The sequence below is a fragment of the Bos javanicus genome, chromosome 10 (assembly GCF_032452875.1).
Source record: "Bos javanicus breed banteng chromosome 10, ARS-OSU_banteng_1.0, whole genome shotgun sequence".
Classification (NCBI taxonomy): Eukaryota; Metazoa; Chordata; class Mammalia; order Artiodactyla; family Bovidae; genus Bos; species Bos javanicus.
Genome location: NC_083877.1, coordinates 61,651,164 through 61,677,960, shown reverse-complemented (window position 1 = coordinate 61,677,960; position 26,797 = coordinate 61,651,164). Strand labels below are relative to the sequence as shown.

General features: G+C 38.5%; 1 protein-coding gene across 4 annotated transcripts in view; it reads left to right on the top strand.

Annotated features, from left to right (window-relative positions):
• SLC12A1 (solute carrier family 12 member 1) overlaps positions 1 to 26,797 on the top strand; it is an 88,192-nt gene that overhangs the window by 42,050 nt on the left and 19,345 nt on the right. For all 4 annotated transcript variants that reach the window (XM_061428853.1, XM_061428854.1, XM_061428851.1 and 1 more), the window contains 5 exons: positions 2,698 to 2,797; positions 3,825 to 3,936; positions 13,065 to 13,205; positions 15,716 to 15,822; positions 19,923 to 20,005. In XM_061428853.1, coding sequence (XP_061284837.1) covers positions 2,698 to 2,797; positions 3,825 to 3,936; positions 13,065 to 13,205; positions 15,716 to 15,822; positions 19,923 to 20,005 — 543 coding nt within the window. The remainder of the gene's footprint in view (positions 1 to 2,697; positions 2,798 to 3,824; positions 3,937 to 13,064; positions 13,206 to 15,715; positions 15,823 to 19,922; positions 20,006 to 26,797) is intronic.

The following is a 26,797-nucleotide window of genomic DNA, read 5'->3' as shown; positions in this document are numbered from 1 at the left end:
GGACAGCATATTAAAAAGCAGAGACATTACTTTGTCAACAAAGGTCCATCTAGTCAAGGCTATGGTTTTTTCAGTGGTCATGTATGAATGTGAGAGTTGGACTGTGAAGAAAGCTGAGTACCGAAGAATTGATGCTTTTGAACTGTGGTGTTGGAGAAGACTCTTGAGAGTCCCTTGGACTGCAAGGAGATCCAACAAGTCCATCCTAAAGGAGATCAGTCCTGGGTGTTCATTGGAAGGACTGATGTTGAAGCTAAAACTCCAATACTTTGGCCACCTGATGTGAAGAGCTGACTCACTTGAAAAGACCCTGATACTGCGAAAGATTGAAGGCAGGAGAAGAAGGGGATGACAGAGGATGAAATGGTTGGATGGCATCACTGACTCAATGGACATGAGTTTGGGTGAACTCCGGGAGTTGGTGATGGACAGGGAGGCCTGGCGTGCTGCGGTTCATGGGGTCACAAAGAGTCAGACATGACTTAGTGACTGAACTGAACTGAACTGAATTGGTGGTCCAGTGGTTAAAAATGTGCCTTGCAATGTAAGGGACAGCGGTTTGATCACTGGTCCAGGAAAATTCCACATGCCGCGGAGCAGCTAAGCTCATATGCCACCACCACTGAACCTAGGCTCTAGAGCCCAGGAGCCACAGCTACTGAACCCACGTGCTGCAACTAGTGAAGCCTGAGTGCCTAGAGCCAGCAGATCCAAAGAGAAGCCACCACAATTAGAAGCCCATGCACTGCAACAGAAAGTGGCCCCCACTTGCCACAACTAGAGAAAGCCTGTGCGTGGCAATGAAGACTCACCACAGCCAAAAAAATAAAATAAATAAATCTTTTTTAAAAAAGAGAGGACATTTCCATCATGGCTAAAAGATTCTGTGCAGTCAATTTCTTCCCCTCAACTTAGCCCCTAGTTACAGCTTTTCTGATTTCTGTTCCTATACCTTTGCCTTTCCCAGAGTGTTATGTAGAACCATAGAGGACGTAGCCTTTATATATACTTGCTTTCACTTAACATGAGGTTTTCAGATTCATCCATGTTGTTACATGTATGAGTAGTTTGTTCCTTTTTGTTGTTGAGTAGTATTCCATTATATGAATATATCTCGATTTTTTTAATATATTCACTAATTGAAGAATTATGTCTAACCTGGTATATCTAATTGTATTTATATCTAGTGATTATATCTAAAGCTGCTGTAAATATTCACACACAGGGCTTTATGTAGACCTATATTTTCATTTCTCTAGGAGTGGAATTTATGATTACAAGGTACACATAACTTTATAATTAACAGCCAAACTATTTTCTAAAGTAGCAGCATCATTTTCCATTCCTAACAGCAATAAATGTATGTCTCAGTTGTTCCACATCCTAGGCAGCACATATTATTGTCAGTTGATTTCTTTTAAAAAAAAATTCTAATTATGTAGTATACTAAAGATATAATGTACTATCTTATTGTGCTTTGGTTTGCAATTTTTCCCAATGACTAATGATGTTGAACATATTATTTGTCATCCACATATCTTCTTTTGTCAAGTGTCTGTTTAAATTTTTTGAGTTGTTTTCTTATTATTCATTTGTAAGACCTCTGTATATTCAGGATACAAACCCTTTCACAGTACATCTTTTGTAAATGTTTTCTACAGGTCTGTAACTTGTTTTTTAATTTCCTTACAGTTTGTTTTGAATAGCAGATATTCTTAATTCCTCTAAAGTCTGATTTTTCATGTTTTATGGTGTGTGTTTTTTTTTGCTTCTAATCTCTTTCGCTAATTCAAAGTTACAAACTATTTCTAAAAGTTTTAATGCTTTAGATTTTTTATTTATATCTCATCATTTTGAGATAATTTTTGTATATGGTGTGTGAGGAATGGCTCAAGGTTGATTTTTTTGCATATAAATATCCAGTTGATTTATAGGGTTCTTGTAAGAATGAAATAACTTAAGGTATGCTAAATTCCTGATGCATAGTAAATACTTAATCAATATTAATCTGCTTTATCCCCAGATAATTATCTCTCATCATTTTCCTTATTGTTCTGAGCAAGACTGGGGAGATGGCTCTGTCTGCCATCTAGGGTGAATCTATGCATTCCCATCAGGGACTTCTTATAAAATGTAGAGGATTCATCTAACACTTTATTTTTTAAGTCAGGGCAGGGTAGTATTTTCCTCTCTTATTATGAAGATTGGGTCCTTAACACATCAAACTAAAATGCTTGCTAAAGATTGATCCTCTTCATGGACATCCAGAAGTAAGAATTCCCAAGTTATTCAGTTTCATTATTCAAAATATAAAGACTGCTACATACTCTCTATGTATGCAGAAATGCCTCTTTTCTTTTCAATTTAAGAATTTGTGAAGAACTCTTGGATTTATTTAGGGGCTGACAATTCTGCAGTGTGGTTGTAACACAGCCTCTTCCACTGAGTAAGTTTTCTCAGGCTGCAACACTAGAGTCTGATCCTCAGCTGGAAAAAGAGGTCTCACTTCTAAGAATTCACAAGGATTCATAGAAGGACACACTTTCTAGGAAATATTACATTATGTTTCTCTCATTTGGGCATTTGTCACTGCTGACATAGCCAAGGAAAATCAAAGAAGGGAATGGCTTATAAAAATATTCACAGTATACAGAGGGAAGCTCAGTGCTTTTATGTCAAATTCTCCTTTGTCCACAGATGTGAACTGGGGCTCCTCCACGCAGGCTCTTTCCTACGTGAGCGCTTTAGACAATGCTCTAGAACTAACCACAGTGGAAGACCATGTGAAAAACTTCAGGTAAAATTGGTTTCTCAAGCATCCTGGTGTCATTTCCCATTGGAAGCAGCTTCCCTCTATGGGAGACAAATGCACATTGATACGCTTTAGGGGTACATTCGTAGATAGGTAATCTTACAAAACTGCCACATTTTCACAACAGCACCTCCTGTGAATGAGCGCTTCTCCTCTTCCACTCTGAGCTATGCCCACCCCCAACTCTAAATTCTCCTAGTGCTGGCTTTCCCCTTCCATGTACAAATAGAGAGGGGATCTCAGTGACATGATTTCAGAGAGATGTCCCCAAATCCCCACACACTTTAATTGTTGTTTCTGTCTCCATATAGATTAAGGCTTTGTGGCTTACTGAATTCCCTTAGGAGAAGTTGTACTTTAAGCTCTTCTTTGGTTATATCTTAAGTGGAACTTCAAAACACAAGCTTTGCACGGAGGGTGAAGGAAAATAATATGAATATACTGGTTGGAGAAGGACAGGTTGTACTGAGGATTTGGGATAGGGTCATGTTCAGAGGAAAAAGACAGGGGGACAGTAAGGACCTTTTCCTTACTTTACATGCTTACTATCACTAACTAAACTAAAAATACAAATTTGGCAAGATTGGCAGGAAATCACGATGATTCAAGTCTTCTAGTGAGGGACTTCCCTGGTGGTCCAGTGGTTAGGAATCCACTTTGCACCACAGGGGGCGCGGGTTTGATCCCTGGTCAGGGAACTAAGATCCCACATGTTGGGGGAGCAACTAAGCCCATGAGCTGAACCCGTGTGCCACAGTGAAAGATCCCACATGCTGAAACAAAGATACCATGAGCTGCAACTAAGACCTGATGCAGTCAAATAAATAAATACTTCTTTTTTAAAAAGAAGAATAAAAAAAGGACTTCTAGTGAGAAACTCAAGAGATATTTAGGAGAGTGGTTGCCCCATCTTGCCAAGCTTTCTGTACCAGCCCATTCCACTGGGGGTGGTTCTGGACTCACAGGTTTCTTGTCATGATCAACTCTCACATCTTCTCTTCTCCATTTTCAGGCCCCAGTGCATTGTTTTAACAGGGGGACCCATGACAAGACCTGCTCTCTTGGATATAACTCATGCCTTTACCAAGAACAGTGGCCTTTGCATCTGCTGTGAAGTCTTTGTGGTAAGAGCCACTTCATCCCTTGAAGGTGCCTTTTCCTACTGGCTCATTTGTGTTGCCTTAGGGGAGCCCAGCAGGTATGTGCAGTGATAGGAGAATGGTAATGCAGTTTAGAACAGGACCCCTTTCCTTCATTCATATACCAAGGACTAGCAGGGGCCCTTGATCCTGAACTTAAATAAGTGGATAAAATGTGTTTCAGATTTCACAGGAGACCAACTAAAAATGATAATACTTCCCATTGATGGCCTTTGAGTCAAGAAAAAGAGAGCCAGCTCATAAATAAAATGAAAATATTTGGGGGGTGATAACCATTCTCAGAAATATGAAAGGATAGAATGAGCTAGAGAGCACTATTATGTAGATTAACTGATGAGGAAGAGCCAGACGCTATGGCCTTAAATGAAAGCAGGTAGAATTTAGATTAAATATTTGAATAAACTTGATGATACTACAGATACCTAGGGAGTTAAACCAAGTTTTCCATGCCTTAGATAAACATTCAAAGCTGAATGAGTTCCTTTTTGTTCAGGAAGTATGTGGTAGACTAAGAATAACTTACTGGTGTTGTTTCCAGGAGGTATTCAAAGTAGATGCTAAACACTTAACAGTAATTATTGACCAGTCACTATCACTGCTCTCTAAAGTGAGAAGAAAGCATTAATATTTTAACAAAATAATAAGTCTAAGTCCTCCAAATGAGCCTACTTCTACTTGTATTCTCACAGTGTGCTCTCTTGCACACACTGTGTGTGTGTCTCCCTGTTCCTCTCTCTCTGGGTCATGCACACACACCACTCAAAATCCTCAGCAGTGTCCATGTATTATGATCATACTTACCTATTCTTCAAAGTATTTTCCTACAGTTTTTCTTATTTCAGTCTACATAACAGTCTAGTGAGGAAGAAAGGGAAAGAAGCCCCATTTTCATTACACTGATTAGAAAAGTGAGATTCAGGAAAATTTAATTATGCACAGGGTCACAGGACAAGGAAGTGGCAGAGTCGGGATATTGGTCCAGGTCTTTGCGACCATATGGACTGTAGCTGCCAGGCTCCTCTTGTCCATGGAATTTTCTAGGCAAGAATACTGGAGTGGGTTGCCATTTCTTTCTCAGAGATCTTCCTGAGCCAGGGATCAAACTCATGTCTCCTGCATTTCAGGTGGATTCTTTACCAGCTGAGCCACCAGGAAGCTGAGCCCTTAGAGTTGGATACCACTCCCTAAACTTCCAATACTTGTCAGGGAATAGGGTGGCCAGGAAGCTGTGTAACCTAGCTGAGGTCAGTCGACTGTCCCATGATGCAGGGGTTAATTCACCACATGTCATTGTGACCAGCACTTAAGCATCTTTTAACACTTGGCAATGCTCTAAATGCAATATGAAGCAAGCTGGTCGATCATATTCTCTTTCCTCAGTGTTTATATGATAGTAACTCAAACAATATAACTCAATGTAATTATCCCATAGAGGGTAGAGGGAATCCTACTGACTACATAAGATTGACAGGTTCAATAATGACCAACAGGGACTCCAGAGGATTTTAGAAAATCTCATCAAGCACCCTACTTCCATATTATCAACTTTGGTGCCCTGGATTAGTGGATTTCATTTTGGCCAATATAATACCAAAGCCAGTTTTGGTGAAATATGCAATTTGGGGTATTTTTGTTCTCTAGTAATTTAGAGAAAATTTAGTTTAGCAAGCCAATAAAATATCTCTAGGAGGAGTGGAGAAATGAACTGAGAGTATAAACAGTCATATATTGGCAAGGGACACAAGGTCTTTTTAAGAGATATCACTTCAAATTAACCCTTTGCTGCTTTAACTATAATAAAAGAGTATGGTTCTGGAATAACATTTCATGTGAGACAGGTACTTAAGCCTGTTCCTCTAATGGCCCTGGTTGCTTGACATGTGTATTAGACTACTTCCTACATTACTGTACTTACTCTCTGAGTAAGGCCCAAGAGCCTTGCTCCCAGGTGCTAAGATTCTCTTTGGGACAGAAAATAGTCACTGTATCAGTTAATGACTTTTCAGTTAGTTACTTTCTGTGAGCTCCTGAGACTGCAGATGCTGTCAGCATTTTTCAACTCATGCTCAGTCCTCAATCATCTTTACAAAGAAACAGATGGAAAGGGATGTAGGGAAAGTCAACATGACATTTTTTTTTCTCCAAGACGTGGTGATTGGTGATTTGGCCGACCTTGTGGAAAAGGTTAAATGGTAACAATGAGGTTGAGAGATAACAATTTAAATTTTAACTCTAGAAAGCTCATGCTCATGGACTTTTGAGACACTCAGTTAAGTTCTAAATCACTGTTTTGCCACCTATTAGCTGGGATTCCCTTGGGCACACAATTTAACCTCCCTACGCCTTAATTTTTCTCAGGTATAAAATGGGAATAATAATGATGGTGACAGCACCTGTGTTTGTTACAGGGTCATGAGAATTCTGGAAGATAAGCTTTCTAGCATTCAGCTCAGAGTCTGTCAAACAGTAAATGCTCAATTAATTTTATTTGTTATTGTTGGTATTATTATCATGGGATATTTTTGATATACAATTGTTGCCATTTTCATTCTGAAAATATACCTTCCTCCACAGAAACCTAAAATACCCTCTCTTAGTGAAACCAGGTCCAAACATTGGATTGGATCTTGGACTTCTAGTTATTCAGCAACTTGATCAAGTTGAACAGTTAGATGCGCACTCCCTCCCAACGAGTCACAGGGCAGCAGGCTCTGTGCTCCATCCCTCTGCTGACCTCCAATTACTTGTCATCTGCTCCTCCCAGTAAGGGGCAAGACGAGGAGCTCATAGGCATTTCATTGTTGGTGGGTAGTGGGAAAACACATGCCCCCCAGCTGCCATATCCTGCAGACAGGCATTTTTAAAGGGACTAGATGTTGTAGCCCTCAAAACTGCTGAAATTGAAATTAAGAATTATACTTTTGCTGGGTCCCAAGTCCAGTAGCCTTCCAACTATTCAACTAATGTTCCACTCACCCGTCAGAGCTTCTGCCTACCTCTTGCCTTTTTCTACAAAACTTAAAGATTTCAGAAGAGGGACCCTTCATCAGGACAAACTGGGGGATATTTTTTAAGGAATCTGGCTTGGTTACTTAAAATAATGTCTATTTTTCTCCTTTGGATTACCTTATAATAAGTTAGTGATATATCCCAGGAGGCTTTCTATTCAATATGTGTGATTTTCTTTTTCTTGTGTGCTTCACTCCTTTCACCACACGAAGACTAGAGGTAGGATTCCACCTTCGAGCATCACCTCATGTTTCTGAGTGTAGCCATCTTCAGTGCGTTTGCTATGCTATGCTATGCTGAGTCGCTTCAGCGTGTCCGACTCTGTGCGACCCCATAGACAGCAGCCCACCAGGCTCCGTCGTCCCTGGGATTCTCCAGGCAAGAATACTGGAGTGAGTTGCCATTTCCTTTTCCAGTGCATGAAAAGAGAAAAGTGAAAGTGAAGTCGCTCAGTCGTGTCCGACTCTTAGCGATCCCATGGACTGCAGCCTACCAGGCTCCTCCGTCCATGGGATTTTCCAGGCAAGAGTAATGGAGTGGGGTGCCATTGCCTTCTCCTCAGTACATTTAGCAACAGGCAAATATGAAGTCAAGGGTTGTGATTTCCACTAATTGTACCATATGTTCAGCGGCATAAAAAAACACTGCCTTTCTTTGTCAGTCAGTTTCCTCATTTATTTATAGTAGCTGGAGAGATAGTAATCATTGCAGATAGCTTAGTTTGGATTCATGTACCCTTAATTCTCTGAGTGGGGCTTCCCTGGTGGCTCAGTGGTAAAAGAATGTGCCTGCCAACGCCAGGAGACATGGTTTTGACCCCTGACAAATGGAAGAGTAGAGCAACTAAGTCCATATTCCACAACTATTGAGCCCTTTTGGTGGCTCAGCAGTAATGAATCTGCCTGCAAGCCGAAGACATGGGTTCAATCCCTGATTCAGGAAGATTCCCTGGAGAAGGAAATGGCAAACCACTCCAGTATTGTTGCCTGGGAAATCCTATGGACAGAGGAACCTGATGGGCTACAGTCTCTGGGGTCACAAGAGTTGGACACTACTTAGTGACTAAACCACCACCACCATCAATTCTCCGAGTATACTATTCAGTTTAAAAATCACACAGCTCATCATGTGAGAAGGCATGCTGTTTCTAGGCATAGCTGTCACTTACTCATATACTTCTTAGTTTTACATTTAAAGGCAGGTTTTTTTTTTTTTTTTACTAAAACAAATAAAAGACAAATATACATTAAAGATGGAAAGGAGACCAAATTGATCTGGGATTTAACATGCTCATCAGATAAAGACATTATTGCCAAAAATGCAACACTTGCCTCTTTTCTATATTTTGTTTCTCTTAAGACTGCAAAGGGCTTTCAAGTTTACTGGCATCTTTTATTAAGTACACTGTATTGTTTTGGCTGAAAACTAAAGATTTTGTAAAGCTTGCTTTTATTTTTCATTTTGAAGCATTAAGAAAAATATTAGCTTAAATACATGAAATTTACTTTTTTGTGTGTTGAAAGTCATTGAACACTGACAATTTCATATGAAGAAACTATAGTCAGTAAAACAACACCTGTATACTACTTCTCTAATTAACAACAGTTAACCTTTTTCTTAGATGCTTCCACTCACTTTTTAAATAAAATAAAACATTACCGATCAAGCTAAAGTCCCCTTTATAGCCACTCAGCCTCATGGCTCTCTTCCTCTGAAAAGGCAATGTTATCTGACTTTGATTGGTGTTCTTCTAGTCATTTCACCTATGTATACAAAGATGTAGATCTATTTTGATTAATGTTTGCCTGCTCATTATATTCTTTAAACCTGATTGTCCTGTTCTCTCTTCTCACTGTAAAGAAAAGGAATAACATTGGACCAACTTCCTTACGTAGATCCCCTTTTAACAAGTTTTCACCCTGTTACCCTTTCTCTTTTTTTTTCATAAAATTTACAAAATATCTTAATAAAACCTAAAACTCTCTTTGAATTCAAAGAATCTCTTCTCTTGTCAAGGGAAGATAACCCAACTCTGTGGCTTATGGAGGGCAGTTCAAGCATAGATAAGCATGGAAAACTAAAATTATCATTTTTTCTTCTATCATCATCCTTTTAATCTCAACTTTCACCTCCATCAAAGGGAAAAAGCTTTTTTTTAGATGCACATATTCTTTATTAGTCATTGAGTTTCTGTAACGATATTAATAAAATAATGACATGACAAAATACAGGGAGAATGAAGTGACCTGTAAGTGGGCACTAGGATCATGACGAGTTAAAATATACACCAAATCAGAAAGGGAAAATTTTTCTTTCCCATAGTTCCAGCCAGAGAGGCAATGAAAGCAAAGACAGAGCAAAAAGATCCTTGATGTTTTAAAATACAAGAGTTGGAAAGAACTCCACATTTGACTCAAATTTCTGTATTTGAGCCCAGTAATATTGGAAATCCTTTGCAAATTCTTTTTCATAATATACATCTATTTGAAGTAGTGTCACATGAATTTATTCTCCAGACTAAATAATTAGAATTCCTTTAACCCTTTCTCTATCAACGACAAAGTCATAATATATACAAAATTTTAAGAGCTTCTTTGTTCAAATCCTGAATTAACTTATATACTCATATTTTGACTCCTAACTGAGCTAATCTCTATAATATTTTAATTGGGTGATAAAATCCATTTTTTGTAACTATTGATGTATTTGAATGTTGAAAAATTAGATTCCAACATGTCTTACCTTTTTGTTAGCTCACTTTTTCCATACTATGTCTGTATTATAGCCTTGCCTCACATTAATAAGTGTGCTACAAGGATAATGTAATTGCTTTTAGCAAACAGAGTCTCTGCATGAAATATTTTTATAACTTCTCAATACGGCAAATTTAGGCATTAAAGTAAATCTCTCCGTCACAATCAATGTTTAATCTGGATTTTTTTATTACTAATAGATATACATTAAGCTATATTTATTTAAATAAATGCCAGTTTCCCCAGAGGTTCAAAGTCATTGTGAACTCAATATGCCAATGGTCTGATACCTTTCCTAGCTGTTGGTTATTCTTCTATCTCATGGTTATTGTTACCATTCAGCTTCCCTGAAGAAAATATTTCTTCTTTCTTTTGCCATTGATGGTGTCTAGAATCCCAAGAAGTACTAGTGGTTGAAATGCATTGACAGGATCCTGAGCAAAATTTGATCTGTAATGACATATCTTTCCCCAGGCTAGGTCTTCTGGTTTAATAACTACCCTTCCTATGTAACTTCTCCATCTTCACTGGAAGTTCTTATTATTTAACTGTAAAGTAAGTTATCCAAACTGCTTTAATATGTTGTTATGTTCTAGAAAGCATTCTAGTAAAAATATGTACAAAAAGAATCTGACCCAATTTAAATAGAATACTAAAATGGAAGTGACCCCAAATTACATCTAGTGTTATATAATAGAAATGTAATATGTGCCACAAATGTAATTTAAAAATTTCTAGTAGCCAATCAAGAAAAGTAAAAAGAAACAGGTAAATGTAATGCATCCAGATCATTATTTCAACATTCAATGTATATAAAAACATTAATGAGACATTTTACATTCCTTTTTTTTTTTTTAATATACTAAGGCTTCAAAATCCAGTGAATGTTTTACATTTCCATTACATCTTTTTTTTTTTTTTTTAAACTTTACATAATTGTATTAGTTTTGCCAAATGTGGACCAGCCAGATTTCAAACGCTCCATAGCAACATGTGGATAAGGGCTAATCATACTGAACAGTGATGGCCTAGACAATTTTCTTATTCTTATAAAAGTGAAAGTAAAGTGAAAGTGTTAGTTACTCAGTCGTGTCCAGCTCTTTGCAACCCCATGGACTGTAGCCTGCCAGGCTCCTCTGTCCATAAAATTCTCCAGGCAAGAATACTGAAGTGGTAGCCATTCCCTTCTCCAGGGGATCAGCCCAGCCCACTAGGAAGATCCCCTAGAGATGCAGGATTGAACTCCGGTCTCCTGCATCACAGGCAGATTCTTTACTGTCTGAGCTACCAGTGTAGAGCCCAAATCAAGAGAAAACAAAGGGCACACCCAGGGTATCGGCTAGTCAGTTTCAGAGCCAGATCCAAGCCATACACTCTGCTCCCAGTTCAGCGCTCTTTCAGCTCTATTGTAGAACACCGGTGAACTTAGGTCTGGGACTTAATTGAGATTGTGAGCACTTATTTAACATAATAAAAATCAACTTTGGATGAGAACTTACAACATTCCAGACGTCATTCCAGATACTTTATCATGACTATTTGAAATGACCTTGCAGGATAGCTATTTGATCCCTGTTTCTGGAGTAGTGTATCAAAGCTCAGACATCTTTAATTACCTCCAGAGTGGCCAAATGAACCCAGTTATATCTGATCAAAAACCTGGTATCTTTTTCAAACATACCAAGCCTTTTCTCTCTAATCCAAGACCTTCTAAGACTATGACTCCAAGAATGGTCTGAGGATGAGCAGCATCAGTGTCATCTGGGAGTTTGTTAGAAACGCAGAATCTTCAGCCCTGTTTCAGTTCTACTCAGTGCATTTTACCAAGATCTGAGGTGGTTAGTAAGAAATCTAAAACAATCCAATAAAATATTTCCATCAACTGAAAGGATTTTTCAGGAAAATAGTAGATTTGTACCCTTGTCAGGCACATGGTAGATAATCAGAAATACTCTTGGGGTTGACTTGAAACATGCAAAGAATAAAACTAGCTTGGACCTCTAAGGAAGGAGAAACAACAGAAACTTTAATTAAAATGAGTTTCCAGAACTCAGATCTTGAAATTTTAAAATGCTTCATCTACCACCACAACACCTGCCTCCTTCTCTCTTAATCTCTCCTGTTCTTCCTATGCCATAGGTATGTGAACATCTATTTCCACTAACTTTATTGAGTAATGGCAAATGTTAATTTGAGTAGGAATATGTCTACATTGGGCTTCCCAGGTGGCGCTAAAGGTAAAGAACCTGCCTGCCAATGCAGGAGACATAAGAGACGTGGGTTTGATTCCTGGCGCAGGAAGATCCCCTGAAGGAGGGCATGGCAACCCATCCCAGTATTCTTGCCTGGAGAATCCCCATGGACCGAGGAGCCTGGTGGGCGACAGTCCATAGGGTCACAAAAAGTCAGACATGACTAGTGACTGAGCACACACAATGTCAATATTACACAGAGAAAAGTGATACAAGGGTGTCTTCTCCACATCAAAAAAACAAAGAATGGGCCTGATAGAATTATCAAGATGTAATTGTTCCTGCTAGGATCTGCAACTCACCACATTTTGGCTCCCAAGAGTACTGTCACATTTCTTGAAACTGGGCTCTAGCTGAGGCTTCCTTGGTATTCATAAATGTGAATGTACATAATGTACATAAAAATTTTTTTATCATACCGCACAGCCTGTAGGATCTTAGTTTCCCAACAAGGGACTGAACCAGCCCCCTGCATTGGAAGGCAGAGTCTTAGCCACTGGATCACCAAGGAAGTCCCTGGCTCTTGCTATTGAGTCAAATGTTGATGGTGTATTTATCCTGAACCTCATCAATCACATTTTCTGTATTTTTTCTCATCTGCCATCAGCTCTTTCTTTCATTTGACATGAGGCAGTTAATTAAGCTGGTGCTAATACATCTAGACATTCTGCATGGAAAGTGAGTAACGTGAGCAGCCCAGATTCTTTCCAGAAGGTTGAGTGTCTGTGAAGCCTGTTTAGTGAGGTGTTTTCCCCTCTTTCCCATTTCTTAACCCAACAAGGCATTGCTGGCTATTTTTGTCCTTTAGAGAATAAAAAGTTCATGTGTTACCCACATATAAAGTTCAATTATCAAGCAAAAATTGTAGCTTTATTCTGTACATTGAAAAGTTTTCCAGATTTTATATTTCTTTTCATTATATTCTCAAATTATTCACCTAGTATCATTCAAGGAAAATGTATTTGTTCTAATATGTTGATCAAATAAAGCATTGAAAAGGGGAAAAAAAAAAAGAAAATAACAGCAGTGCGATGTATAATAGCAGGGCTTCTAACCAATATTTCATTGTGTCATACAGGGACCACGCAAGCTGTGTGTTAAAGAGATGAACAGTGGCATGGCAAAAAAGCAGGCCTGGCTTATAAAGAACAAAATCAAGGCGTTTTATGCAGCAGTGGCAGCAGATTGTTTCAGGGATGGTGTCCGAAGTCTCCTTCAGGTAAGGCTGGCATTGAGGGAATAAGTACAGAGGCTAAAGACAATTAGCACTCCGTGGTAATGAAGCTCCCAAATGGAACTGTCCAGTTAGGCAGATGAGCATCAGAGATCAATACAGATGGTTAAGGAATTCATTTTGAATTCCTGGGGATAGGCAGAGCTAAAACAGAAGCAGAGAGGTTCTATTACAGTGAACTATGAGTGATACACTGGAAATGGAAAATGAGGTTGCCTTTGGCCAACAGCATATATTCTGTCTCATACTTATTGAAATGCAAATTTGTTCTGATAGTTGACGACATTCAAGATCCTATTAAAACTTCAAACTATTTTTACATCTCATACTGCATATAGCGAGGCTCAAGTCAGGCATTCTTTTACTTTTTTCTTTTGCAAATAGTGTGAGAGCAGCTGCAAGACTGGACTAAATAAATGTCTGGTGATCTGGGCATAAAATCTCCCTCTCCTCCTTAATTATTTCCAGAATGTTAAATAAAATGTAATAATCTCTGTGGTTTAACACTAAAGCTCACAGTTCTTCCATCTTTTCTCCCTTATTCTTTCCTCTCCTTTTATAATACATAGAATCTTTCCCTAGTTCTGATTTTCTAAGTTTAAAGTGCCAGAGAATTCTAAAACAATCCAGGAGAACCTCAGAAAGTGCAGGGCTTGGCTTTCTAATAATTTGGACTTCAATATTGTTGGAAAAACCTGATTGTACATATACTAAATGATATATTTAGCTTTCAGAATTGCCATCTACAGGAGTGTCAAAATTCAGGATTGCATCCAGTTAACACTGATGGGTTTACAGGCCAGAAAGAAAACACATGAATTAAATTGTAATATTTTGGAGAATAAGAGTTTTTGCTGCATTCCTGTCTCTAGTATCCCCAAAGAACAAAGTAGCTGTACATATACAGAAACCATTTCTGAAAAACCTATTACCTTCTTCTGAATACCAATGAGCCTCTTTTCACGTTACTAATTTGATAAACTGGAAATAGATGTCATTGCAAGATGCTGATTTCCCTTTCAGTAGCAAGTTATTTTTCAGTAGCTTTTGGGTTAAATGAGTTGGGAAGGTTACACATTTAATGCAAAATTATCATGGAAGGTTAGTAAAATAATAAGAATCTCAACTAGGAATGAGACAACAAATACAGAATAAGAACATGAAGAGGGAAGACACTGGCATGTAAAACAATTCACCTATTAATCCAGAAGAAATTGCAAAAAAAAAAAACCAAAAAACTTGACATGAATTTCTTCAGAGAAAAACAGAATAAGAAAGGTCATGTCAAAAAGGTCAGGACAGCGTAGTATTAAAGGAAGCACTGACAACTATACCATTTTGAATAAAACCTTCTTTGCATCTAAAAAATTATGATATGAATGGCCATGTCCTCAAATCATAGTCATGGAAAACACTACATCCATACTGCCATGCCAAGGGCCAGATGACAGCTCTAAGGAGCTGTTCTGCTACCTGTACATTTCCAAGGACAACACACGAAATGAGGAGGAGGCAAAGCTTATTCCAGGAACCCTCTCTCAGTGCCTATCTTTTTTTCACTTGCTGCTGTCCCTTCAATGTCCCACTTTTGTCACTTGTGCCACTATTCCCATGACCCAGAATATTCTTCCTTCACTTCCGCTGCTCCCCTTACTTTCACTTGGCAACATCTAACCAAACTGCCAGATCCAAAACAAATGTCAGCTCTCCCAAGAAACCATTCAGGAAATTTTCCCTTACACGTCCATGTGATTTCTTACTGCCTTTGCACATTAATGATTTGTATGTAATTATTTGTATGTATCTGTCACCTCAATCTTACTCTAAACTCCTTCAGGCCAAAGACTGTGTCTCCCTGCTCTCTCACAGCACCTAACATAGCACTTTGCAATGAATAGGTGCTCAGCAATATTGCCCGATTAAATTTAATTAACTGGAAGCCATATCCTGTCATCTAATGGGGGGAATGAAACTTCTGGTATGGAAGATGGCTATTAATGATACCGTCATGTAAGAGGATTAGATTCTGGAAACATAGCTCAGTTATTCTTCAATAAAAAATGTAAGTAGAAGTTTCAGTGATTCTTCTATATAGGAATTTTCCAAACATGGATTTTATTGCTAATGACATTATGGATATAGCAGGTGGAAATGAGCTTTGAACCACTAAGTTACAACACGCATGCCAACAGTTAAGCCAGCCCTCACTTGATTTTAAATTATTGAACCATTTTAATGAGTGTATCAGAAGAAATGCAAATGACTGCTAATTTAGAAAAGCTACATTTCTGTCATCTAAAATCCATTTATGGCTGAGATGATTTAGAACTAATCTTTCTATTTTATGCTTGGGTACGGGCATGAAGGACATGCACTAAAATGTAATCTAATCTTCAGAACATTACTTCAGTGCTCTTTTGGACATTATTTTTCATTTGCAGAGGTAGCTTCCTGGTCTGGTAAGAATTGCCCATGTGTTTATCTCCTCTGTTTAGGCCTCGGGCTTAGGAAGAATGAAACCAAACACTCTGGTGATTGGATATAAAAAAAACTGGAGGAAGGCTCCCCTGACAGAGATTGAAAACTATGTGGGAATCATACAGTAAGTGATGGCTTTCAAGACGCGCTCTTGTTTGTAAAGCACTAACCAGGGCAGTACATAACTGACTCTGTTGTACAGAATAAATTGCCCAAGAAGATGATGTTCCCCTGGTACTCTGAACTCTTTAGCAAAGTGGAAAAACACTGCCAGTATTAAAACTTGAGGGAATCGTGTCATCAGAGGTGGGGGGTGAGGGGGGGGACGGAAATTCAGTGTCAGAGAAAAAGGTAAATATAAAGAGTTACAATCTTAAAACCTATTTACAGGACTAAAAGGAGAGGACAATTAGGTAAGGAAGGAATTGCTTTTTCAAAACAGTTGGAATCTTGGGTTGGCTGGTGTGCTCAACTCAGTGATCTTATCTCGAGCCTCACTTCTCCCTTTGTGATACAAGGATCCACATGGCAGGTGCCTCTGACAGGTAAAGGTTAGTTTATGGGCAAAAAGTGAGTTTAAAATGCACGTGACATCTAATATCTAAAAATGGAAGAAGTCGTGGGATAGGGATAATAATGCTAATCCTTAAAAGACTAGTTGGCACCAAGGCTAATGTCCTTAACGTGAATTATCCCACTTAATTCTCACAAGAAGCCTTTGAAGTAAGGACTATTACTGTTCTATTTTATGAGTAGAGACATAGACATTAAAAATTAAGTAAAAGGCAGAAAATGACAAGTTTTACAAGAGACCTAGAATTCTGACCCAAGACCAACCAAGTTCAAAGTTTAAACTAACAAACACAATGCTATGCAACCTTCAAAAGCACATGTATACCCAAAATTTTACCTGGCTTGGTTCCTTCTTTTAAGTAAGAGAAGACAAATACTATCCATACAGAACAACTCAGGGTGTCCTCAGTGACAATTCTAGAAAATTGAGCTTCTCTTCCAGGCTTGAAAATACTTAACCAGCTTTGTCTCAAGGAGGGTGATATTAGCTAGGCCTAATGCCATCTTTTGTGTCAATAGCTCAGAAAGTGGAATATTTCCTCTGTCTGATTTCATACCACAGGGTAGAGAACATGCCAAGAAGTCTGACTGCACTTAGGATTCCATAATACACAGGAAAAAATTCCTTTCCCCTTCAAAGCAGGTATATACCCAGTGCTTCTTATACCAGGCTCTGTCTTCCGGCCTCTCCTAGAATGAGCATCACATTTACCATTATTTGGGGGAGATTTAGGGAACACAACAAAATATCCCCATATTAGTTCTATTAAAAAGAAATACAAGAAAATAATTTTCATCTTCTGAAATTATATGCATTACTGATCAAACAATCGTTTAACAGTCCTCCTAAGGTGGGGAACCCACGTATTAAATGCATCCTCCTGAACTGTGTTCCCTAAACATATGACATCTGGATGCCATGTGCTGCTATCTGGCTCCAACTGGTACTCTAAGGTCAGTAGGTTAGAGCTAAACCAGGTGATCAGGGACAGAATTTTGCCAGGCTTAGCAAACAGCTTTTTGATATATTTAAAATCACAGTTAGTTGCTGACCAGACATTCTTAGAAATGGACTAGATCCACACTCTGTTATCCTGATTCTTTAGTAAGGTTTCATCCTCATCTTTAGGAACAAAGAGGGGTGGAATAAAAAGGAAAAAATATGTGATTCTTCAGTCAAAGAGTCCATAATGATATATAAAATTATCTGAGTTCATCTTCCAACCCCCCCTACCATCTGAAATATTCTAAAATTTCAAATTACCAAAATAATCAAACCCAGTAATATTAAGCTAGGGAGACTCCTGGCTTTTATACAAATTAATAATTGGTAATAAAAGTTAGTGTTAAGGTGGATCAGTTTGTACTAGTATAAAACTTAGCTGGCTTGATAAAGTGAAGTGATTTTATTACCACAGCAAATGGGGTCAATACAGAAGGAAGACAGTCAGATATCCATTTTGTATTTCTCTAACTTTTTCATTTTGTTTTTTTAATGACTTAAAGCACAGTATTATTATTAACATAAAGGGGTATCACTACAGTAGTATAGTATTTTATTGATACCATTTTGTTTGAGTAAAAGATTTTCAATTTCATAATATTCATAAGTATGATTTAATTTTAATTACACTCTGTATTCGTTTTCATGGGCTGTCATAACAAATTACCTCAAAGTTAGTGGCTTAAAACAACACAAATGTGTTAGCTTACAAAAGTGTAGGTTAAAAGTCTGACTGTCCAAAAGAGAAAGAAAAATACCATATGATATCACTTTTTTGTGGAATCTAAAATGATACAAATGGACATATTTACAAAACAGACAGACTCACAGACTTAGAAAATAAACTTAAGGTTACCAGAGAAAAAGGAGGTAGGGGAGAGATGAATTAGGAGTTTGGTATTAGTAGGTACAAACTACTATATATAAAATAAACAACATGGTCCCACTGTATAGCGTAGGAAACTATATTTAATATCCTGTAATAAACTAACAGTTTGGTTCAGTCGCTCAGTCGTGTCCGACTCTTTGCGACCCCATGAACCACAGCACACCAGGCCTCCCTGTCCATCACCAACTCCCGGAGTCCACCCAAACCCATGTCCATCAAGTCGGTGATGCCATCCAGGCATCTCATCCTCTATTGTCCCCTTCTCCTCCTGCCCTCAATCTTTCCTAGCATCAGGGTCTTTTCAAATGACTTAGCTCTCCACATCAGGTGGCCAAGTATTGGAGTTTCAGCTTCAACATCAGTCCCTCCAATGAACACCCAGGACTGATCTCCTTTAGAATGGACTGGTTGGATCTCTAATGGAAAAGAATATCAATATATAACTGAATCACTTTGCTATACACTGAAAACTAACACAACATTGTAAATCAACTATACTTCGATTAAAACAAAAACAGTCTTATACCAACTCCCTGGGCTGTTTTCCCTTCTGGAGGTTCTAGGACAGAATTCCTAGCCTTGCCTTTTCTAGGTTCTAGAGGCTTCCCACTGCTCATAGCCTCTGTCTCCATCTTTACAGCTTTTGATGGGTCATGTCCTTCTCCCACGACATTGCTCTGACCTCATCCTCTGCTTCCAAATTTTACTTTTAAGGACCTTTGTCATTATACTAGTATCCTGGTCCTGGATAATTTTGCCTAACACAGAATTCAGATACCTTTTGTGGAACACACTGTCCACTTTTTATAATCAAGGACACTTAGAAACAGGATTTATCAGGATATTACTTTGTGGAACTTTTGCTAGAATGGATCTATTATTTTAAGTGAAGTTCACTTATGGTTCAAATTCTGAATGGATATTCTTACTATACTGAATAATAAATACTGAACTTATTTATATTACTATTTGAAAATTCAGGTTTACTTTGGCAAGAGACTTTTTTTTGCGTATCTCCATAGTTTCTGGGAAAGGGTGACCAAATGAAAAGTCTCTTTGGCTTTCAGATCCATAAAAGATTAAACAAAGGAACTCCCAAGGAGAATATTTCAAATGAACTCAAAGTACCAGTTGGTCTGCTCGATATTTAAGGGGAGGGAAAAAGTATTTTATTAGGATGGAGATAAAAGAGCTAGTGTTTCTTTCCTTTCTAGATAGTCTAATTCCATTGGGTTGAGTTTAGAGAAGATACAATAGCTAACTTCAACAGGACACAGTTGCTCTGAAAAGGTGTTACTTCAAATGGTCTCTCTAAAGTCAATAATGAAAGTTGCTTAGAGGAACTGGAGACATTTTTAAGTTGGAACTTGCTGTCAAAAATGTTGTAGGATTCCCCCTCAATGGGTACGTAGTCTGGCTGATAATTTCAAAGGGTCTTTGTGGCCTTGAAACTTCTGTTCAATGATAGCTTTGTTTACATTAGAAAAGAATGAAATATTTTAAATAATCAAAATTCTAATCTTAAAATTCTAGTTGATAGTATTGTTTGAATAAGAGTTAGTTACCTTTCCTCAGAATACATTTTTAAAAGACATAAAGGGAAAACAAACGAACAGAAAAAGCATCAACTCTTGGCTATGTTCAAAAGTAAATTTTTGTAGTTTAATTACATTAAAATCCATAGAAGTTTAGTATGGGTCCAAATCTTGAGGGCTAAGTGAGTCATTTAAATCGCTAACCGTTTTGTTTCTACTTTCAGCGATGCATTTGATTTTGAGATTGGTGTTGTCATAGTCAGAATCAGCCAAGGGTTTGACATCTCCCAGGTTCTTCAGGTACAAGGTACGTACTTTCTTTATTCACCAAGAAGATATTCATTGAGCACCTCCTTCCCGCCTGGCATCATTCTAGGTGCGAGGGGATAGTGCAGAGCCCAGCACAGACAAAACCTGCTAACAACAGAGCTCTTGTCAGGACAGCGTTCTTGCCCTGACACGAGCTGTGTACCCTTTCCCTGTGTTTTTCTCATTGTTAACATAAGCGGTGTTTGTCTGGCTCACCAGAAATATAGAATAATTCAGGGCAGTTATCAGTCTTCTCATCACAAAACCACAAACCTAGTATCACTAAAAATAAGTACTTTTGGTGAAGTAAACTGCCAAATTAATTTTTGCAAGATGTTTCAAAAAATGAAGACTAATTATTTCCTTGGAAACCCATGTATTTTGTTTTAGAGTCTATGATCAGGTTTGTAGCTCATATGGAAATGAGCCTGAATGTATCATGCTGTGAATCACTAATCTAAGTCAGGGACAGAAACACTAATTCAGATTAGTGATTCTGCTTTTTCCCTGTAGAGGATTCCAGAAACTCCTTGTTAAATCTTAGAGTATAAATATACCCTCTTGTGTGTAAAGTGAAGGACACATCTAAAGAGTCAGTAAAACACTAGGATAGGGCCCTGACCCTTGACTCACTCTTTAGCTGAACTTCACAATGGAGTCCACTGACAAGATGACACTACAACAGGAGGATATTTGGGGGTAACCTCTTGTGTGCCAGGTATGGTGTATACTGCAGCGCTGGGCAGACTAAGACTACTAAGAGTCTGTATCGACAAGGATTCATAGCCTTGTAAGGGAAATGGGTGCACTGTTAGTGTGATAATAGGTATATTAATAGGGTACTATGGAAAAGGGAAAAGGGGCACTTAACTCCAGGAAGGCTTTCTGGCCAAGTAGGAGCTAACTTGGCAATGGTTGGAGAGAGAACAATGAGAATTTGAACAACAGCATTCTTGGCAAAGAGGAGAGCATTAGCAAAGGTATGAGACTATGGAGGAATGAGGAATATGGATAACCGAAAGCACATTCATATTACTGAAGCAGATCATAGTGAAATATAAGGCTTGTGATAAAAGATCCTCATTTCAAAAGGCTCATTTGCCATATTAAAAAGCATGGACCATATTCTATGGACAATGAGGAACCGCCGAAGAGATTTGAAGGGAGGGAGTAATATGGTGAAATTTGAGTCTTAGATCTCCTACTCTTTCAGTTACATGGAGGGTGGACTTGAAGAGGACTAGACCAGAGACAGAAATATAAATCAAAAAGATTTTCATAATCAAAGTCAGAGCAGGTGACAGCCTGGACTAGAGCAGCCCCTCTCAGGGGATGGAGAGAAAAGGACAGTGTACTTCGGAGGTACAAAAAGCAGACTTTTGGGTTTGATAGGAGGTGTGGGATGTGAGAGAGGGACAAGTGGAAAAAGATTCCTTGATTCCTTGGCTGGCAATGAATGGTGGTGCTATTAGTGGAAATGGGAACCACACGAGGAAGAGTAGTAGGTGTAATGAAGAGATGTCCTACGGGAAATCCTACTGGAAATGTCCAATAGGCAGTTAGATAGTCCCAGGCTGAAAGAACAAATCTGAACTGGAGATGTTGATTTAGATGTTTTGGGTCAAATTATATACCCCCAGAATTTGTATGTTGTAAGTCCTAACCTCAGAATGTGGCTATATTTGGAGACAGCATCTTTAATCAAATAGGTAAGGTAAAATGAGGTCCCTGGTTGGGTCCTAATCCCATGTGAATGGAGTCCTCATGAAAAGAGATTAGGACACTGACAAGCACACAGGAAAGATCACATGAAGTCAAAAGGAAAAGATGGCCATCTGCAAACCAGAGAGGCCGCAGAATGAACCAACCCTGCCAACACCTTGACCTTGGTGTTATTTTCTAGAACTGTGAGAAAATAAATTTCAGTTGTGTTCTGCCCATATATATATGGTATATATCATGGCAGCTCTACCAAACGAATACAAGGAACATCAGAATTAAGATGATAATTGAAACTGTGACACTGGAAAATACAACGCAAAAAGTGTGTAAGAGTTGAGAGCCCCAAGGCACAAGACAAAGGTCCCAAAGGAAGACCAAGGCAGGAGTGGCCAGAGACAAAAAGGCACCAGGAGTCTGTCTTGTCATGGAAGTCATGGGAGCAGAGTGCTCAGAATGTGAACCATCAGCATAAATACCAGTAAACTGCAAAGGAAATATAATTGACATGGCACAGACAATCTTAGAACAATGTCTGTAGAGCAGTGTTGACAGGATCCAGAGTGCAGTGGGTTAGGGAGAGAATGCGAGATGATGAAGCAGAGAATGTGGATATGGCCCACTTTAGGAGCCGAGGAGAAGAATAAGGTTGAGGAGGTCTATATAGACCTTAGAATAGGAGAAGTGTTTGTTTCTAGGTGAAAAAAAGAAATGGGTTCTAGAGAGTAGGAGAGAGTGAAGATGAGGGCAAAGAAAGAGATGGCCATGGAATAAGATCCTGGAGGAGCAGGAAGAATCAAAGGAAGGGAATGGATGGAAGAGTTGGTGTGACACAGAAGAAAACTGCTTCATCTTCTAAAATTGGAGTAAAAGAAGTGAGGATTGATGAAGAGTTATGTGGATTTGCAGGAGTGGTAAACTGAGGAAGATCATTCACAATATTCTCAATTCTCTCTGTGAAGCTGGAGTAATTTTGCTAGTTGTCTGCTTTTTCTCTAGTGACATTTGATCTCTGGGGTTGAGAGGATCGGGGTTTTGCTGGGTAGGGTCACAGAAATGAAAAGCCTGCAAGAGATTTGAGAGTGCAAGTGGCTGATGGGTTCAGAGTCTTTTTTTTTTTTTTTGCCATCTCACCTCTGTGTTATCCTAATAGAAGGGACCATGAGTGAATCAGGTGAATTTTATGATGTAACAATTCTTTTGTTGCAAGGGAGCAAGAGAAAGAAGAAGAAATTAGAAATCAAGCATTTTTATAAGATGGAGAATCAGTATCTGATATGTATACTCTATAATTCTGCATGAAGAACTTTAAAACTCAGAGTAGAATCCATTCTATGTAAAATTGTTGTGTTAAGGTTATCTTTCATGCCTTCAGCCTTCCTTTTTATGTCCTTTTCCTTTTTCATGGACCTTTTACATCTTCAGGTCAGATATACTAATTCTATGTGGTAGTCATGATTAATTCATATTCCTTCCTAATAGAATGTAATGCATTAATAGCAATAATAGCTAACACTTCCGAGCACTTACTATGTGCCATGTATTATGCTTCATGTTCACATGTATTATAACAGTTATCACACCAACTCCCCTATCAGGCAAATACGATCATTGTCCCCATTTTACAGCTAATAAAACTGAGGCTTAACTAAGATTCACAGCACCGGTAATTGGTAGAGCTAAGATTCAAACCTGTGTCTATTTGAAGCCTCTATTCTACCTTTTAAAAGAGGAGAACTAGAGGACAATGACTTACATAACGAGAAGCAGTGGTGAAATCTGAGAGGTAGGAATGGAACAAAGCTGTTTCTATCCGTTCCTTAAAAAACCCAGCGTAGGGGCTGTTTGACTATGGTAAGATAAACATGACGCTGAGGACAATCACAAGAACCTAATACTAAGAGACCTGGTTTATTAACTTCTACATTTTAGTTTAATTTTCCTGCCTTTTGAGTTGTCCTGTTTTTCCATCTAAAAAATAAGAATGCAAACTATAATTTGTATTAAATTACACATTTGCTTTGTATGTTGATCTCTTCAGGCTGAAAGATGTGATGCGGCTCCCACCCCTCACTGCTCCATCTGCCAAAATGCCCTGTCAATTTAGTTCTATAAAGCAATATAGCCAGCAAATTCTGTATATTTCTGAAAGAATCCTGGCAGTGAACTGCATCCCCTTTTAATTTCCCAAGGGAATTATCTGATTTATATCAACTTTGATGTTTGAAATATTTTTGCTTCTTAGGAAGTAAAAATGCAGTAGGATGCTAATAAAATAATTATAAGTACCAATTATCTAGAGTAAACCAAAACAACATTACACAAATACATAAACCTGCAGAAAAACAGCGGCATAATGATAGAAATTAACTTCACCCCACATTTCTATGCATTGTTTTGAAGTTTATGTAATTTATGCCACAACCTTCATATTAGATTTTGAATTGGAAGAAATAAGCTTTCATTTCATTGTATTATACTGTAATACAGGGCTTAATAAGAGCCTGATAAATCTTAAGTATTGCATTACAATATGTTAATGATTATCATCATAGCTTTTCCAACACCAACACCACGGTGTCATCACAGATTATAATTTAAAGGAAATATTAGCAATTCAGAGTGCTCATATAGTGTAGTTAATAAAGCAGTGAATAGAAATCAACTTTATAGGTAATTTACCAGCTAATGACAATTATTTCTATACTGTGTCACAGGCTTATGTGAGGAGAATAATTTTTTATGTAAATAAGATTGATGTTCATAGCATTATAACTTGTATACTGCAGCAACTCATCCAATACTGATGGCTGATAGTTTCTCTTAAGAAGTTAATTTATTGCCTGACAACACACAAAAAAATGCAATATTTCATATTGCTCACTTCCCAGGGGTATTTAGCAAGTTGCCAACTACAACATAGAGTCCAAATTGTACTGGTAGGAAATAAGGTGATGAGACGTGATTCGCAATATATTGCGGTCAAGTGTTCCGTGGAAGTACTGCACGATTTATGACCATCTTGGAGCGTGAGGATTCTGCTGTGTCTGATGGAGTGGCTTAGCAAAATAAAGACAGATGGCAGTGTAGTAAATAATCACTTGATTGGAAGGCGACCACAGCAGGATTGCTTCCTGCCTTCAATTCAGCTAAACTTCACCTCGGGTACGGCACACTGATTCATGTGAGCATTTACAGCTTTGAGTTGATTGACCAAGAAAGAATCATAATTTAATAATTAATAAAGAAAAAGGATGCTGTGAAGTCAGAGGGTACGCAACTCCTCAGTGGGTTTCCCTGCTCGCTCTTTTGTTGTCAGGTAATTGACTACTCTCTATCCTGAAGATTCAGACTGAATTTCAATTGTAGAATCCTGCCTATTTCTAAAAGACATGTTAAAAGAGGGGGAAAAAAAAAGACTGGAAATAGACCATTCGAGGCAATCTTGACAACTAAATTGAATTTCAAAATAGTCACTGCAGTTGGTTACTATATAATCAATTTATAAAGCACTTGAAAATAAACCAACTACTGTTCAAGTGGTTTTGGCATTTGCATGAGGTTACAGCTCAGGCTTCACTCTTTGTTCTTCCTGTGAGAACTGTTTGGGGGTATGTAGGAAGCCTTGGTCAGAAACTCTCGCTCAACGGATAGATCCTGAAAGTCTATACTTTTCTCCCCCATCATTAGAACCCCAGGGATTCTCTTAATCTTGGCATGAGAGAAATGCAGGCTCTTACTCTCTCTCCCGAGCAGTATGGCTTTGTAAATATGATATAATATGAAACTATCTAGTACGCAAGATTCCTAGTCGTACCAGTGCCCAGGGGGTGGCCAGTTCCAGGGTAGGGAGCCCTTTCCTCATCTCTCATCCTTAGGGTTAATCCCACATGCCCTGCCTCTGTCATGTGCCAGCCTGATCTGTACTGTTAGCTGCTCTCAGCCCCTCTTCTTGTAACTCTGTACAAGGCATGAACTCTCCTTCTTTCAAACGTTGTCTTTTATACCAACACCCTCCATGCATACACGCTATACACACCCCACCCCTGACAGCTCTTCACTTGTTTTTGTTCCTTTATAGAGATAACTTTGTCAAGTGTATCCCACCACATGAAACAGAATTGACCTGTTCTTTTATTTCAGCAAAATATTCTTGAGTGATTGCGGTGATGGGCACTAGTGAGGCATGAACACATCTAAGAATGTTTGAGCAGGAGTCTGGGAAGCCTAAGCATAGGCTTTGGAATCAGATAGGTCTGGATTCAAATTCAGTTACTCTAATGGGAATAACCGTAATACCTACCTCACAGGTTTGTTGTTTTGGATTAAAGGATATGATGGCTGCACAGTGTTTGGCATTGTACTTCACACAAAGTAAACTCTCAATAAGTGGTGGAAATGAAATCTGACATAAGCTACCCTCCAGGAGTTTACAAATTAGTGGGGTTACAATAGACACGTATCTTAAAACTCTATTCCATGCCACATAGTTTAGTCAGTGGAATAAAGTTTGAAGAAGAATATTATTAAAATATGAAATGTTATAGAAATTTCTTGACTGAGAAATTTGAGGATGGTTTTTTTTTTCAAAACATGCAGACTGGGTATTGCTTCATCAGGGAGATATTGGAAGTCAGAGCAGATTACTGATGAAGGACAGTAGAGGGATGAACACTAGAATTGGAAACAGAAGACGGGGGTCACCAGCTGTGCAACCTCGATCAAATCACTTGAACTCTCTAAACCCAAGTTTCCATCACAGTAAAATGGGGGAGGGGGGAATGGGGAGAATGTTACTAGCTCTGCTTTCATCCTAGTACTCATGCTGGGATGAAATCAGGCACTATTGGAAAGAGCACTGTGAATCCTGAGTATCACAATGTCATGGTTGTGGTGGTGGTCATGGTAGCGGTGATGAAACGAGTAATTTTCAGGCAGCCTTATGGCAATCATCACATCTATCCACTCCTATTCCCTTGCCTTATCTCTCCGGTGATTAAAGGCACACTTTTACAAGTCAGCTAGCCAGTGCTCCAGTTGAAAGAAATGTTTTGGCAAACTCTACTCGTGA